Below are 16,824 nucleotides of genomic sequence, written 5' to 3'. Positions count from 1 at the left end.
TTCCTGCAGCCTGTGGGAGCACGGCCTTCCCAATGAATTTCTCCCTAGGCAGCCAAGAACTGGCACCTACCACAGCACCGCTGTCATTTGAAGGTCATTTTCTGGAGATCTTTAAGATAAGAGGATGGGATGGGATGTACACGCAGACCTGAGAAGGCTGAAGCCAACAGAAGGAGAGCAGCTGCTTTCCTGAGAGCCAACCAAGCAGTCCTGCAGCAGTCGCTAAGCTCCAACATCAACCAGAGAGTTCAGCAGCACCACCAGTGTGTCACCAACACTTGGGAGGAGCGTGAAGAGGTCAGGAAGAGCCTTGCATGGCCTTTACCCTCAAATGGACTGACAGTGATTTACAGCAAGGAGTCACCATCCAAGACAGTCATGGCCAATCCCAGAGCAGAAACAAGTCACGAGAGGACTAAGCTAAGGAATGGAAGGCCTGTTTTCCCTGCACCCTTCCTAAAGGAGGTTGGAGCTTGATGACCCTTGAGGTCCCTTCCAACCTGAGCCATTCTATGATTCTGTGATAAAGGCAACTCTGGACAGAAAGCAAACATCCGTGCACAGAAAACACAGAACGAGCCCTGTGCCATTTTGCACTCCAGCACCACAGTGGCAAAGCCAAACATCAACCACCAGAAGTGCTGAGGTACAAATCATATCCTGCTACCACAAGGAACGTGGGGATGTTATTGTCATATTGGCTGGATTAAAAACACGCAACTGATGTAGAGTTTCTCTAAGAAGTCAGACCTGTTAACGATAAGAGACGGAAGTAGCCAAGAGACAAGAATGCAGCATTTCACGTGTATGCTGTTTGCTCTGTTAAGCAAGGTAAGACTCCCAGTAAGCAGGCTTGGCCGGGGGCTGACACACGTGGTGACCCCCAGGCAGCAGCTGGGGATGTGCCTGGATGGGCACTGCCTGCAGCCATCGGAACGCTCAGTGCCAAAGCAGGCAGCAAGAGCCTAAGAAACACGGAGCCTAAAATCAGTTATAAAGCGTTTCATAAACGTAGCTCCATAGGTTATGATGGGGAAAAAAGATGACACGGGAAATGCTTATCACAAAGTTTGCTCTCTACGTAGCCAGAAAATGTCAGCATCCTTTAAAGCAGAGAACTGTGGCTTCCTGAAGCCCCGTGCAATCAGCCCAGCCATCGGCACAACCAAAGCTCTGCACAGAACAGAGTGGCTTCCATTAAGGTATGACATTTTCTCAGTTTCTTATCTCTCCGCATCCTTGGCATACACAGAACTGAGACAGACAGATGCCTTCTCCAACCTACTCTCACACGCAGTTCACCCATCGCATAAAATCTAAAGTTACTCTTATTCACTCTCCAAGATTCTCTGCTTTACGTAAGGAAGTTGGGCTCACAACTCCTCCAAAACAGCACTTCTATAGAGATGCTTCTTATCCTCATCACGCTCAGACAAGGCACCGAGTTTTCTCCTAAAAAGAGGTATTTCCACCTCTGGAAACACCGTGTCCTCTTTGCTGGATGGAGGCAGAGGAGCGAGCAGAATGCCAACCACCAGCAGCCCTTCGCCCAGTGAGAACTTTGAGACGAGGAGAAACAAATTCAGCATGTTGGGGCAAAGACCTACATAGACAGCAGCCAGATGAGCTGATGAGAAACCCAACCACCTGGAGTGAAATGTCACTGCTGCAGCAGCAGAAGGTGCAAGGGAACAGCCATGGTGTCAACGCACCAGGAGTCGGTGCACTCGGATGGCCACGTCCAGAGGCTGCTCCCACGTACCCAGGCATTTGGCTTTGCAGACTCAGGATGAGATCACGGAACACTTCTGCTGGCATTTCCATTCTGAAGAGAATGCCAAGGCCTTCGGTAGAGTCCCCACAGTTACATCACTTCATTTGATTCAATTCAAATCTGCAACAGCAGCTATCGAGGAAATGCAAGAAGTGATGGAGAGTTAAAGGGTCAAGCATGACCCAGAAATGCAAATCAGCGCCTCGCTGCACATATTTAAAAATACACCTTCCACTGGAAGATGTTGATGTGCAGCCTTATCAGCATGCAGAACACCCAGCCTTCCTTTTCAACACAGCTTTCCCAGCTTCAAGGCTGAGGTCGGCATAGGCAACGACCAAAGAGGAAGGTGGTCCAGAGCGAGTATTAAAACTGCTGCCTGAATCAGGTAAGCACAAAGGTAAGAGTTTGTTTCAGAAGGCAAGAGCGCTCCTTCAGCTTCCTTAACCCCACCTGTCCTTTTCATTTATTCATTCTTTTAAGTAATTTTTATATGTGTACGTTACACATAAGCAGTATCAAAGCATCAGTGACAGTCTGGAAAGGTATAAAGGGTATATTCACAGCCTGACCTATGGGTGCTATGGGAGCCTGGTTCTGCCCGCAGGCACAGCCCAGCAGCCTTGGGCTCGCTGCTTTCCTTCCCCCTGCAGTGCTGCCCTCCTCTCCTGCTCGAGGTGCTGGTCAGCAATCTTTTTACACCCCAATATCACCCCGCCACGGTCAGTTTGGGCTCAGAACTCCCATTTTCTGATGCTCCTGATTCTCTGCAGTGGAGGCTACGTGCCTCTCAGTGCCCAAAAAGCAGTGTTAAGCTGCTGAGGATCCAACTGACGGTCAGCAGCAATGAGGGAACTGCCAAAGCATGCTGGCTCCATTGGTTTTTAATATAAAATCTTCCCCAGGGAAACTGAACAAGGAGACAAGGGGGCAGGTGTGAGTTTTCCCTTGGCCAAAGCAGTGCCAGCGCTGGGCCACCCACTGGCCCCCTCCATCCAGGGGTAACACACAGAGATAAAGAACAGTGTGCTGCAATGGCAGCCACAGCAGCACCTGAAAACCCGGCACCTGTACTGGCACTCTTCACGTTCTGGGGAATTGGTTTCAACCTGGAATTTCTTCTAGGTTTCCATTTTGGAGCATGCAGAGGCGAAAAGGGAAAGCCCAGCCCTAGATTCATTGAAATTAAGTGAGATATTTCTGCTGTAGGCATAATGACATGAATCCCTCACCATGCAGCCTAAGGACATGGTAACAACCCCGTAATACCCAGTGATGGGTTGGGGAAGCTCTCTCAGTGCTGGGAAGGGGACAGGTACACATGGGATGGGGACAGCAAAGCTTCACCTGACACGCAGTGCCACTTGCTGCTCCATCAGCCTGCTGGTAACAGCGAGCTGACAGCGGGACTGCCCCGCGTCCCAAAGGATGCTGTGCGTGGAGTTCACTTCAGTGCAGCACTGCAAGCCACGCGGAGTGCGTTCCCCAGAAAACTAGAGGAAGAAAAGCTCACCAAAAAGCCCAGCACCTTTCTTAGCCGCTACTGATTTCATCCTGATAGTCATTTGGTAAGTGAAGCAGAGAGATTTCGGGCAGCCAAGTGACCAGGTGAGGCAGCCACAGCTGCAGCCCCACAAAAGGCTGCCAGGGGAACGAGGAGCGACCTCGGGGCACCGCTGCCTTCCCCAGAGCTCTGAGGACTGTGAGGACCTCACAGCCTGTATTCTTCTGCCAACATCTGCCACCAGCACACAGAAGGGCCTCGCCACGGGAGCCACCCGGGCAGTCCAGGGATGACACATTTGAGGAGGAGAGGAGTTATGGACTCTGCTGAACGCATGAAGAGTAAGAGATCACACACGTGTTCAGCACACACCCATCTGCCCATCAAACCACCTATCTGTCTGGATGACGATGCCCGAGACACGGACCATTTCTCCCTTCCAGCCAACGTAACCGCCTCCCGCACGCAGCGGTGTTGGCACGGCGCTGTGTGCACGCACGACATAAAGATGTGCAAGGCTGTGGGTCTGCAGGGGAGCGGAGCCGCCGCGCGTGGCAGGTGTGCAGCGTGAACCTCCATCACTCCCATTTCTAGGTCACTCCTTCGGTGGGAGGAGGAGAGCAGGGGGGAGCAGGCGCTCAGCCCCAGGGAGCGCTCGGGTGCCGTTACAGGAGCGCCCCTGCAGCAGATGGAACTCGGATGCCCTGCCCCAAATCTCAGCCTGCAGAGCATCTGCCGGCGGCTCTGACAGCCCCGGCGTCACCGTGGGTTGTAACACCGTGCAGAAAGAAAACGTGGCCGCTGCTGTTTCTCCCAGTTGAGAGCTTCCAGCTGCGGGTGCGCACACACACACACACCGCTGCCTCCCGCACACGTAGGGATGGAGAGCCGTGCAGGGGATTACAAGAAATGGTGGTGCCGAAGGAAGAAAAACCATTCAGCCGGGGCGAAGCCAGAAGGGGAGGGCTCGCCGTTGTAATTTCGGGGTTGGTCCGGGATGATGTCATAACACCCAGCGAGTGCCAGGCCGAGCGGCGGCACTTCCCAGCGCTCCATCCATGTGACCTCCAGCGCCGTGGGGCTGCAACACGTCCCGCTCCGTGTCCCCGTGCCTCGCAGCCCTCTCCCTGCCCCTCTCCCACCCCGCGCACCCTCCGGTGCCCGCAGCCGTACGGGGCCGGGCGGGAGGCGCGGCTGTAACTCCGGCAGCACACACCCCTCTCGCTACTACAAAGGCGTCCGCAGAAATCCCATTTGCAATAGTACAAATGTGGGTTCTCCCCATCCCCCTGCTCTTTGTAAGCTGCTGCAGCCCGGCGACGCTGCCCGCGAGCGGCCGGCGGGATGCGGTCGCCGTTCTGCCGCCGGAGATAAATGAATGAATGAATGAACGAGGGGGGGAAAAAAAAAAAAAAAAAAAAAAAAAACCAAAAAACCCAGCGGCTCGCCCTGCAAACGGCAAGCTTATTGTTCCCAACCCCACCTGCATTTCCACGGCATCCAAACGTATTCCGCGCAAGCACACCCAGCCGCCGTTTGTGCACATGCAAATAAGCACATTCGTTAACGTGAACGGCTCTAACAAAGGAGACGGGTGGGAAAAAGGGAAAAATACCCCGAGATGATGTGAGCTTCACCCACAGACGTGGCTGAATCCACATCTGCTGACAATGTATGCAGCGTGAGAGCACCGGCATTCCATGCATTCGACATTTCCCCATTCACACACGCAGCCGAAACAGCACCCGGTGCAGCACCGAGTTGCTATGCCAACAGAAAGGGGGGGGAAAAAAAAAAACGAAGGAGAGGAAAAACAAAAAAAAAGAATAATAAGAAGAAAAAGGATCCGTGACCCCTTCCCAGGGAGACGGGGAGATGCGGAGGAGCAGAGGAGGGGGCTGCTTACCAAAGATGCTGATTTGATCGTGGCAAAGCGCTCTCGGTTCCGGTAGTGGAGGGCCTGATTCTGCACCGACTGGGTAGGCCGCACCTCAGGCCTGCGATCCCTGTGGCCCACCTCATCCCTTATAAATACATGATCCTGCAGAAATGGATAAAAACAAGGAGAAAGTCCAGCTGTGCTCTTTCCTCGGCGGCTGCCTCTCTCTCAGCCCTCTCTCTGCACAAGCACGGCTGTTTGAAATGCATAGTTTAGCTCTCTGCTAGCCCCTGCAGCTCCCACGGTACGAAATGAATAAGCAACACATTGCAGCTCCGGCTCGGCGTGTCAGCTGATCGCTAGCGGGATGCCTCCTCAACCCCTGCCAGGGCTGGGTTTTCTTTTTCTTTTTTTTTTTTTTTTTCTTTTTTAGGAGGGGGGTGGTGGTGTTTTTTTTTTTTTTTTCCTTTTTTTTTTTTTTAAACCTCCAGCATCACATAGAAAAAAAGAAAAGGCAACGCGGAGTGAGCGCGGCTCCTCAAAAAGCTCGGCCGAAAGCACCGCAGCCCAGCGATCCCTGGAGGAACGTGACTCCCATCTCTATGGCACTCGGGACGCCTCATTCATTCCCCTGGCAGCTCCGGGCTGTGTCCCGCGCCCGCTGCCTGCGCCCGCATCCCGGCCGTGCTGCCGGCACCGCCGCCGCTCAGGGATCCTGCTTTCCAGTCATGATCCCGCACGCTTCCAGCACTTTCTCTCCACAGCCCACAAAGGATTTTTTTTTTTTTTTCCCCTCATTTTTTTTTTTTTTCCTTCCCCCCCTTTAAAGCAACAGCTCACAGGTTTCAGCACGTAACGCTTTCCCGTGCAGCTTGCTGGCAAACAACCGCGCTGCTCGCCGAGGCGTGGGGCAGGGCGAGGGCACACAGCCCAACCACAAACACGGGGAGGTGGCAGCCAGCAGCCCCTGTGACTGCAGGATGTGCCCACGGCCACCGCCACGTCCCACTGGGTCGCCGACACAGGCTTGGTACGGCCGTGATCAACTTGAGAGTCCTCCTGAATGACAGCGGGTTTCCAGCTGGCATGGGTGCAAAGCAAGGTGTCGCTCACTTCTACAGCCCTACAGTGGAGGCACGTATCCTCTGTATGGAGCACGGCTACGGCAGCAGTGACCCACGGGTTGTGCGGGTGTCTGCGGGTGACCGCGCCGTACCATCGCCACACAGCCCACCCGCAATGGCACTTTCACCGCGGCACTTCTCTCCCACCCCATAGGCTTCTCTCCCCGGTGCTCTGCCACTCCTAGATTGGACCTGCACAAATCCAACCGCTTTCATAGAATCACAGAACCTTTAAGGTTGGGAAGATCACTAAGATCATCAGGTCCAACCCCAACCCATGTCTGTGACCGCTCCAGGCCACATCACTCAGTGCAATAGCTGTCCTTTCAGCTGCCCTTCCCTTGGACACCTCCAGGGACGGTGACCCCCAACTCCCTGGGCTGCCTATGCCAATGCATCACCACTCTCAGAGCACAAATTGTTCCTAATACCCACCCTGCCCCTCCTCCTGGTGCAACTTGAGGCCATCACCTCCCACCCTATCACCGCAACCTGGGAGCAGAGGCTGACCCCCCACCTCACCACAACCTCCTTCCAGGCGGTGATAGGGAGCAATGAGGTTTCCCCTGAGCTCCTCTTCTCCAGACAAACCATCCCAACTCCCCAGGCTGCCCCCTGTAAGACCTGTGCTCCACACCCTGCACAGCTTATTGTCCTCTGGATACGCTTCAGTATGCTTTCCAGCAAAGAGCCAACAGGTAGAGAAGCAGTGATGTAAAGAATCAAACCATGCATTGATTTTAAGTGTTTTAAAACAGGCACCTTTTCTCGAGCCCTTCACTTTGAGCCCCACACACGCTTCCCTTGCCTTGGCAGGAAGAACAATGGCCAAAACCATCACTGCATCACAGCTACAGCAGCTCCTCTGGCTATAGGGACATTCCTTCTGTAGCAGTAGGGAATCTGTGTAGAGGGTAATAAGGAGTTGCAATTTCTCTTAACATTTGTTATCCTTACACGGGGCTTTTTGTTGCACATCCTCAGCAGGAGAAGACAGCATTACAGAAGGTCCATTACTGGCAATGGGGCTGATCTTAGATTTTCAACCTGTGCAAGTTCACGTGACTGTGAGGGTGCTCCCAGACTTCCATGTTGTGATGAGGAAGCTAAGTCTGAGACTGTTACAGTCACACCAAAAAAAGCAGTGATTAAACATTTATACTTCAACAGCATCACTCAGTTGAGACTCATGGGTTCACTGGAAGGGTACCAATGCCACGTCTCCTACAGCTCTGCCACAACCTCGCCTAGCGAGAAGGTGTAAGGACTGAAACACGATCCCAGGACTGTTTTTGAAGCTGACTGGCTGCTAACATCACCTCTTGGTTTGATATTCCTGCTGCCACGTTGGGAGCCTGCAGCCCCAGCAGTTCTGCTGAGCTGAGCAGCAGGGATGGACCCGGCTGAGCCAGGGCAATCAGGGCTCCTGCAAGCACTGCTTCACGTGCACACATGGTTCTGAAGCAGGCCAGGGCAAGAGGAACAGAGACAGCAACTGCAAACTGGCACTGGAGTTACCTGTATGCTAAATAAAGCTAAATAAATATCCTGTCCTAGAGATCTGTACAAGACTTAGATGTCTTAACCACAAAGGACTGAATATTGCAAAAGGTTGGATGAGGTCTTAGCGGTCTTTTCCAACCTTAATTCTATGATTCTAAGAACACAGGAGCTACAAGAGCTCTACTGGAGCTACAGTACTGAGGTGGCAACAGGCCAAATGGTTATACACCCGTGGTCTGCAGCAACACAGCTTCCTAAGGTCTCCTACAGCAATACGCCAGTCGCTCAGCTGCCTCCCTTCTCTCCATTACATTAGCATGCTAGGGTGAATGCAAAGCTTTCAACCAAGAAAGGAGCAAATCACTGCTCAAACCTGGATGGCTTGGCCATGGTCAGCCCCTGGAGTGAGAACCTCAATTTTATCTCCAGAGCCCCACGCTGGTTCCACCACAAGGCATCTTTTCATCCTCCTCACTGAACAGCAGAACATCTCCCTAACTCAACTGCCATGCTTTTGAAGGACTACACTAACAGCAACTTGTCAGCAGTGCTTTCAAGTCGTGTTATGGACATTCTGAGTAGGCTCCTGCCAGACCATTACACTGACCAGACCGTTTGTGCTTGCTTCAAGATGTAGATTGTTTTGTGTACCAGTAGGGTGCCCCATCCCTGCAGACACCCAATGTCGGTTGGATGGGGCTCTGAGCACCTGATCAGCTGTGGGTGTCCCCACCCATTGCAGGGGAGTTGGACCAGATGGCCTTTAAGGGCCCCTTCTACCTCAAACAGTTCTATGATCCTATGAAAACAGAACCATTTCTGTAGTGAAGCCTCCGATGTGAACAGAACACTCGCTCAGAACAAGCAAGCTACAGAAGCAAATAGAAAACTCAGTAGGTACATTGGAGTTGATTTTTTCCCTACTGATGAATCAATGAGAATTTTGCCTCAGATTTTAATCACAACAAAACCGGGGAGACAGATCTATACATTGCGTTTGGTGTTTACATTCTTTTCAGTATAGAACTGTGTTGAAGCTCTTGCACTGGCAAAGCATCCAACATAAGTGCAAAACACAGTGAAAGGAGTCCCGCTGTCTTCACAGCTGACTCAGAAATACCTCCCCAGCATCAAACTGACCACACCAGAGCAGCCTGAAGTAGAAACAACCAAACTTGCACCCCAGGACTGTTGGCCTGTGTGCTGCACCTTCAGTTCCTCACACCAAAGAGATACCTTCACAAAGGCTTTGCAGAAGAGGAACCTCCACTTGAGGAGGACTTCCAATCTCCTGGGCAAACAGGAGAGGGAATTTCTGAGCCACAGGAAGGACTTGCACGCAACTGCAGAGCACTGCATACAACTGCAGCAAACCCTTAACTTCTAAGGATTCAAAGGAGCATCAGCATTCATTTTAATACATGGTACCAAATGCCTCAATCATCTGCAGGGTGGTTTAAGCAGCAAGGGTCTTTGCAGAATAGGCTCTGTGTCCCTGACCTGCATGACAGCTCCAGAAGGTACACACGGGTTACCACTGCCTGCACCCACAGGCCAAACCTCATGTCTGTAAGTCACTGCACCTAACAGTCTGTACAGCTCCCAGAAACAACAGTGACTTCGGAGTTTCCTCTCACCCTTCCATTTGAATTCTGTATCTGAAGCCACATCTGGGCTTGCACTCTTCAGTTCTCAACCTAAAGTAGCTGGAGGAACAACTGAGTTACTCTCCATCTCCCTTTGGGAACAAGAGAGTGTACCCACTGCCAACATAATGGAGGTGCACAGTCACGCAGCTGTCTGTAAGGAAGAGGCTGGAAAACCAGACCTGTTACACTGAGCAGACTGAGCCCTGCATGAGGGACGTAACCAGGGAAGGGGAAAGGCAATGCTCCATGCAAAACTGCCCATCCCAGCTGGGTATCTGAAAACCCTATGAAGAAACTGCTTTGATGAGGGGACCCTATTGAGGAAAGCCCTGGATTCCAAGGAAGGCCTAAGATTCCAGAAAGGGAGGACTTGCAGCCCAAGCAGCAGACATTAACAGAACATCTTTTTACCCCAGCAATTTAGGATACAACTATAAACTCAATTACATAAGGAGTGCCACGGTCAGTTAGGGATGCCTATCATTCTTTTCTTCTTTCCAGATCATTTTTTCTTCCAATCTACGGGTTTCACTCTGCTGACAAATAGGAGCGACCTCCGTTCCAAGCAGAAGCTCGGGAAGGCAGAGAGCCAAGTGCTGCCCCAATGGCTCTGCCTGGTGGAAGGAGTGAGGATGCGTCCTCTTCTCATGGAGGATCCATCATAAATGCTCAGGTACTGCTTGGTGCAGAGTGGCACCTTGGCTCCCAAGAGCTAGCATACAGTTAGTGGGTCTCAACTGAACACGCTGGGGCTGTGGTGCAATGAAATCCAAAGGCTTCTGACACCTCGAGCTCTGAGCCACACTACAGCTCAGGCAATGCAGCCACCACGGGCATATGCACGCAGTCTGCTACATCTGGAGGTCGTTCATTAACACATTTGTGGAACACCATAATTTTACCAAGCGCTCTGATTTGACCCATGTCAAAACAATCCAGCACGTGGCCCTATGCCCACATGAGGCACACAGCTGGCTAATTACATTCATCTGTATTTTCTTTGTTAGCCCTTAAAGGCTGATCAAACACAAAACAAAAGCTTAACTTAAGCCTGAACCCCCAGGTTCTCAGGATTTTGTTTGGCATTGGGCTCTGGGAGTGTAACTGAACTCAGCACCTCCTGCTTCTCACCCGGTAGAACAAAACACAACTTGTGTGCATCTACTTAACAGGTTACAGAAGTAGATAGAGCAAGTACAGACTGGAGGGTTTTCTTCCCAACTAAGGAATTTTACCTTGAAAGCAGAATGGGATGTATGTGTATAAGCTCCAGCAAAAGCCCTGTTGCAATTATAGTCTTCACACAGGTATTACTATATATATATATAAATACATAGACAAAGCAGTTGTTCATTTAAAATTGCATTCCTCAAAATAAGAGAATTTTAAAAAGACATATATTCCATTAAACCTGTATTTTCAGAGTGGTAACGTCCTGCCACACATATTCCAAATGCACTTCATGCACGTGTACAGCAGAAGGTAACGTCTGCACCCGTTAACTGCTTCATAGGGACCATCAGCAAAGCTCTGACGTTTGTGCTTCCAAAATTACCCTAAAACATAAGCTGGAGGTGACCCGCAGGTGAGTTCTTTCATACTCCTTCCCTGAAAGGTATGTAAGCAATCCTGCTCTCCCACACCATGTAACAAAACACCCAGGTGGTATTGTGATCCTGTTTGTTCACAGTGCAAGTGTTGTCTACGTACAGTGTGCAGCCACAGGACTGAGGGAGAGGATGCTCCCTCCCTTTCAGTACAGAATGAAGTAATGTTAAGGCAAGCAGCATTCTGCTCCTGCAACACATGCAATTTAGATCTGATGGAAGGGGCTCACACTTTGTTTTCATCAGCTGCAACGACACCGATCCATCAGTAATATTACAACGTATTATTGTGCAAATCGACCTCTCAAACATCTGTTTAACACACACATAAATACAACCACTTGGCAACGTGAAATCAAGAGACATGTTCCTGAAACGTACACAGAAGGAAGAAAAGCTTTAACCAGAATCCCCCAGAACAGACAGTCAGTTATGCCACTCTTCGTTCACGAAGGCTCCTTGGAGTGGCATTTGGTACCAATCTTCCTCAAGGTGCTATTGCAAATGGAACCCTCTGAAACAAACCCAACTTATCTTCCAATGTATCTAAACGTATGAGGCAACCTTCTGTTGGAGACAAAGCTACTTGAGAGCTTCCTTTTACAAATGCTTCCATGTTCAATCACACAAATATTGCATTTCAGGAGGAAGAAACTTGCCTACAAAACACTTGGTTAGTTAAAACTAGGCTTTGCCATAATGCTACAAAGGAGAAAGTCATACTTCATTGCTGCTTTAACGCTTTAGCTCTTTTGGCAAATAGCATATAAATGCATTGAAAACCCTTTGAAAAAGCAATCACACAAAACCTACACCTTATAAATGACACTGCTGCGGCCAAACCGAAATTACTTTGGCCAATCTCAGACCAGATGCTGAGTTAGGTAGGGGTGGACAACTTCGGTCTGCTGTCTAGCACTAAGAAAACAAAAAGGCAACAGATCACAGCATGCAGCAAAAGAGCAGAAAAGCATAGAGTGGAATTTGACTCATAACATACCTCGTGGGAAGGGTCCAATGTTCTGCACACTTCCACTTCTCATGAGGGAAATCCAAGTGCAAGCAGATTTTAATCATACACTGTGACTGGTAAACGGTTAGCTCAGCTGCTGTGACCACTTGTCACCATCCCACATAACACAGTACGGTCATTCACAAGGAAACGAGGACTGAGGTCACAAAGCAGAGATGAAGGGGTGCACATGCAGGGCTGGGTGAGGAGGCATGCAATAAGTCTGCAGGAGCCCTGCCTAGCCACTGACAGCACTACCTTTCGTTAGCAGTCTCTTTATTTGCAGCTTCTCTACACACAGCTCAGGCGTTACAGAACAAACACAGAACTTGACTCCGGCAAGCCCAGCACCAGCTCCTGCTCTCAGCAGATGGCTCAGCACAAGACCACAGCACACTGCTCATGGGGCCCTATGCAGGCGAGCCAACGTGAGCGATAGCAGGGAGCGCAGGAAGCTATGGAGAGCACTAGAGGACATACCTTCTTCTGAACAACGGAGGAAGTGGAATTAACTGTGCTCTCGTCACTATGCATCATGACCAGTTCAGGGCTGCTCTCATCCAGGACCTCCTGCATGCTGCTCACACTGCTGCTCTGACTGCCTGTGCTCACAGACATGCTTGGGATGGAATGGTTGCTGCCCAGACTGTCCATCTTCCTACTCAGGTTTGATCCATGCTCACTGTCCTACAAAACAAGGGGGCATCGGTTACAAACGCTGCAGAGGGTCGCCTGCCCAACAGGTGACTGCAGTGCCCAAGGTTGGTTTGAAAGGCAGCTCTGCTGAGTTGAAGGCTTTTTGCTCAGTGTTTTGGCAGCTTCCTTTCTCAAGGCTGCACGGGTTATGAAATAATGCACCGAGGGCAGTTAGCTTTTGCCTCTTCCCTCATAGTCCTCACACATCAGGGGCCAGGCCAGCTTTCTCCACATCTCAACAGGTCTGGGCACGGCTCTGGTTTGAATAGGACACACCCAGGAGCAGCGCATTGGTGGTGAAAGGAGCCCTACAGCTGAGGAAGGAAGGAACTTTTCGGTTTGTATTAAAACAATGTTCTGAGTTTGGGTATGCTACAACACATCTGGTGAGTCAGAAGAGAGCTGGGGATGACGGATCCACTTGTTATGATTAGGTAACTATCTCAGAGTGCTTCACAGGTCGGTGGTTTTAACCTCCGTGTCCCTAACAGTCAGCAATTCTATTCTTTCCAGCTAATAAAAGCCTCCCATCCTGCGTTTTCAGCCAAGATAAACTCTTATGTAATCTCCATTCACCTTTAAACACCTGACTCAGAAGAATCTGCATTATTATAGTGATTAAAGCTATTGTAATCTGCTTAGACATACTTAAATAATTATTCCTCACACAGGACATGTTTTTCCTTCTACACTGGAACATCAGAAGGTAGCATCTTCTTCTCTTGGTTTTATATGAGCTCAGTAATCCCAGAGCATGAGCTTAATCTGGACTGACTCAGAGAATTAGAGAGTCCCTTGTAATAAACTAACGAGACTGAAGATGCTTGCAAGGAGTTCACAGTGAGGACTGAGAGCTCTGAAGAGCCTTCAGCTCCTGCTCTGAAATAGCTCTGATTCACCCACACGAGTGGCTGCACTGCACCCTGCTGCTTCTTGCCTCCAAAGTGAGCCTGGGCGGAATCATGCTTCAAATCAATTGACATTGAACTCATTTTGTTGGGAACTGCAAGAAAGAAGTTTGACAGATTTGTATTTGATTGTGTGATTATTTTTAAGCAATTAGCAGATCATTCAGAGCCTGTGTAAAAGCACTCAGCAGCCAAAATACACAGGGAAATGAAAACATTTCCAGGATGCTCACACGAAGTTGCCACAGAAATAACATCTGAGATGGGAATGTGCCTAAGTAATAAGCACATATGCACAGAAGGGCAGAGATGAGATTGCATATGCAACCTTAATTCTGACTTCCTGACTTGAATACTTCCCAGTAACCTCAACTTTCTTGCAAAAGATCTGAGGAAAGCATTAGTATTATTGGGAGTGTTAAAAGGGGATTTGCAATATGCAATTTAAACTTGCACTGAGAAAGTCCAGGGCAGAAAGAGAAAGCAACTTGTGGCATTCTCAGCTTCTGTTAACCAGTTTAGAAACTGAAGCAAGTGCTGTGTTTTACTTCAGCCATTCTTCTTGCTGTGTGTGCAACACGACCTCCTTTGGTGGTATGCAAGCTCAGTGGTAAAACCCAGTGCAGAGCATGCTGTGCACATGCAGAGTGTGAGCTTCAATAGAAGCATTAAGTCCCGGAGACACACTTTTCTATCCTTTTTAGGGATGGGGACAGGAAGAACAGAGGAAGATGCACCTCAATCAGTACCTGCACACCTCAGCTGTGGAGCTTGGATCTGCTGCTGCCCCTTCCCCAAAGCAAAGGCCAATATGAACATCAGTCCTCCTGTATACTCTCCTACCTGACACCCAGGCTTGCCCACTGCTTAAACCAAAGCATCAGTCTAGCTTTAAAAGAGTATTTGATATATGCAAGCCTCAAAGCCAAGTCCCCAAGTATATGTTAGACTTTGGCATCTCATTGGACATGATCTTGCTACGAGGCAAGAAAAAGGAATATATCACAGTTTCCCTATGGTTTTTGTGGTTGAGAATCAGGCATGGATTTATTTAGCCAAGTGCTTATACCAAATGACATTAATTTCCATCTAATCTCATCAATTGAAAAACGACTGGTTTGCTTCTCTAAGCCACAGTTACTGTCAATTATCACACACTGATGAAGTGGGTGGTTTATTACAAGATTTCAACTGCAGCTGAATTTTATCTTTAATCTTTCTTTCTTTAATATTAACAAATTAAAAAAAAATAAGTCTCACTAATTTGGCGATTTGCTTTTCAGCTCATGATAAATTTACTGTAAAGTAATGAGCCTACAGTAATTGAGAAAAAAATTAACATTAATCAAGCAGTCTTGATTTTGCTGTGAGAATGAAAGGCTCGGACCATCGCAAGGCTCTCCTTTGCACAGCCTGTGGGTTATTCTTTTCATCACAGAGGATCTCCCTCCAAACGAGTCTCTTTCCCAAAGCTTTCAGAAGAAAGGCAACTGTCTGAAAGAGCCAGAGTTGCTGTTTTGCCAATAAGTGCACATCTAACGTTGAGCAATGGCTGCTAATGCTCCTCCATCCCAGCCTAGCTCTGCTGATTCAGTTGGTATTCAGTTGGTATTCCAACCAGATGGATCACATCCATGTTGTGGATGCTCTTGCTCTGCCCCTTCAAGACAGGAACGTCCCTCACTCGCCCTGAAATCAATTAGAACAGTGCAAAGAGGGTAATGCAATCAAAGTACCTCCTCCTCCTCTTGAGACTCGGTCAGAGGGCCGTTCCGCGTCTCTTGGAAAAGGATTTTCTTCATTTTCCGGTACTGGAGGTTATCCAGCTCTCGTACTGCATCCTTTGTCCTTTGTATGAGGTCTATGAGGACTCTGGGTGGTCGATCTCGGCGAACAAAATCGTGCTGAATTGAAGGAAACAAAACACGTGGTCTCAGACATGGCACCAAGGCTGCCCGATCTACAGACAGAGCCCACTTTGGGTCACCTGAAGCAACAGCTCACGTTCAGTACTTAGTGATACCTGTCACAAAAGGCTCCAAACACACTCAGCACTATAGCACACAACCAGGGGGATCACTCTACCCGCCATGAGGTTCCAAGTATAGGCTGTAAAATGCTTTGTTCCAAAGGAACAAGGAACTGCTTCAGCACAGAACGTGATCAAATACCGAGAAATGAGGCAAAAATCACTTTGCTACTGGGAACTCATGTGCACTTATGTATCAGTGGCAGGAGATGCAGGGTGGTGGATGGGGAGGACTGAGACCCTTTGGACTCACTTTTGGGACCAGGGTCAGGTTTTCTGGGCTCTCAGCTACCACAGCTGCTTCTTTCCTTCTTGAATCCCTTCACTTGAAGGTGAAGACAGTGCCACTTCAAACCTTGCAAAGGCACACGTCTTCAGAATGAACAAAATGAAGGAAGGACAAAGAGGAAACAGTCCTGATTACAGAAGATTACCTGCAAAGAGTTACCCTGAAGCTGACCTATCCCAATTCAAATCAAACCAGGAAGATGAGTGCAAGGTTTATTTATTCTCAAAGCATTTCTTGCCAACTCCTGCAAAGGAGGTACAAGAAGCACACGTTTTAAGTGCAGACTTAATACACTGTTTAATGGAATCTAAGTATGTGATTAAAGGCTCTCCTCTGACTTATCAGCCGTGTTTTCCTGCACTGTACAGCTGGCAATGGGGTATGAAAGCCTGGCAGCTTTCTGATCCATCCTCTGAGTAAGGCAGACAGCCTGAGCATACGCTTGCCAACGTTCTACATGGGATCACCATCATCAGGTGTGCTGCTTAATGCTTACTATAGGAGATAGCTCTGAAGTACTGACTTCACTTGTAGAAATACGAACAAGAGGGGAACAGGAGAGAAGTTTCCTGCCCTGCACAGCACATGTCGCAGTGGGTTTTTGTTAGTGAGCTCAGCAGCTGGCTCCCACCCTCCAAGCAGCACTCAGCAGCATCACACCTGGCTGCCCAGCCCCAGCTCCTGGGCCACAGCTGGCCCACCCCAGGACGTGTATCCCTGCCCACAGCTGCTGCCAAACCTCAGACTCCAGGACCAGTGCACCCAACTGGAGCTCAGCAACAGGCATGCAGAACCCGGCCTTCCTTAAGGCAGAAGTCTTGAATACAAAGAAGTTGAAAGGATGTGAAGA

The 16,824-nt window shown here is 49.5% G+C and overlaps 1 protein-coding gene across 16 annotated transcripts in view; it reads right to left on the bottom strand.

Moving 5' to 3' along the window:
- TAOK3 (TAO kinase 3) overlaps window positions 1–16,824 on the bottom strand; it is a 69,785-nt gene that overhangs the window by 8,739 nt on the left and 44,222 nt on the right. For 15 of the 16 annotated variants that reach the window (NM_001396282.1, NM_001012523.2, XM_046901094.1 and 12 more), the window contains 3 exons: window positions 15,393–15,560; window positions 12,533–12,739; window positions 5,185–5,319 (listed from right to left, as the gene is read on the bottom strand). In NM_001396282.1, the coding sequence (NP_001383211.1) occupies window positions 5,185–5,319; window positions 12,533–12,739; window positions 15,393–15,560 (510 nt within the window). The remainder of the gene's footprint in view (window positions 1–5,184; window positions 5,320–12,532; window positions 12,740–15,392; window positions 15,561–16,824) is intronic. The other variant, NM_001396281.1, reaches the window with a different exon arrangement.

This window comes from Gallus gallus, chromosome 15 (genome assembly GCF_016699485.2).
Source record: "Gallus gallus isolate bGalGal1 chromosome 15, bGalGal1.mat.broiler.GRCg7b, whole genome shotgun sequence".
In the NCBI taxonomy this organism is placed as follows: Eukaryota; Metazoa; Chordata; class Aves; order Galliformes; family Phasianidae; genus Gallus; species Gallus gallus.
The sequence above is the reverse complement of the archived record's forward strand: the minus strand, read 5'-3'. Positions and strand labels throughout refer to the sequence as shown.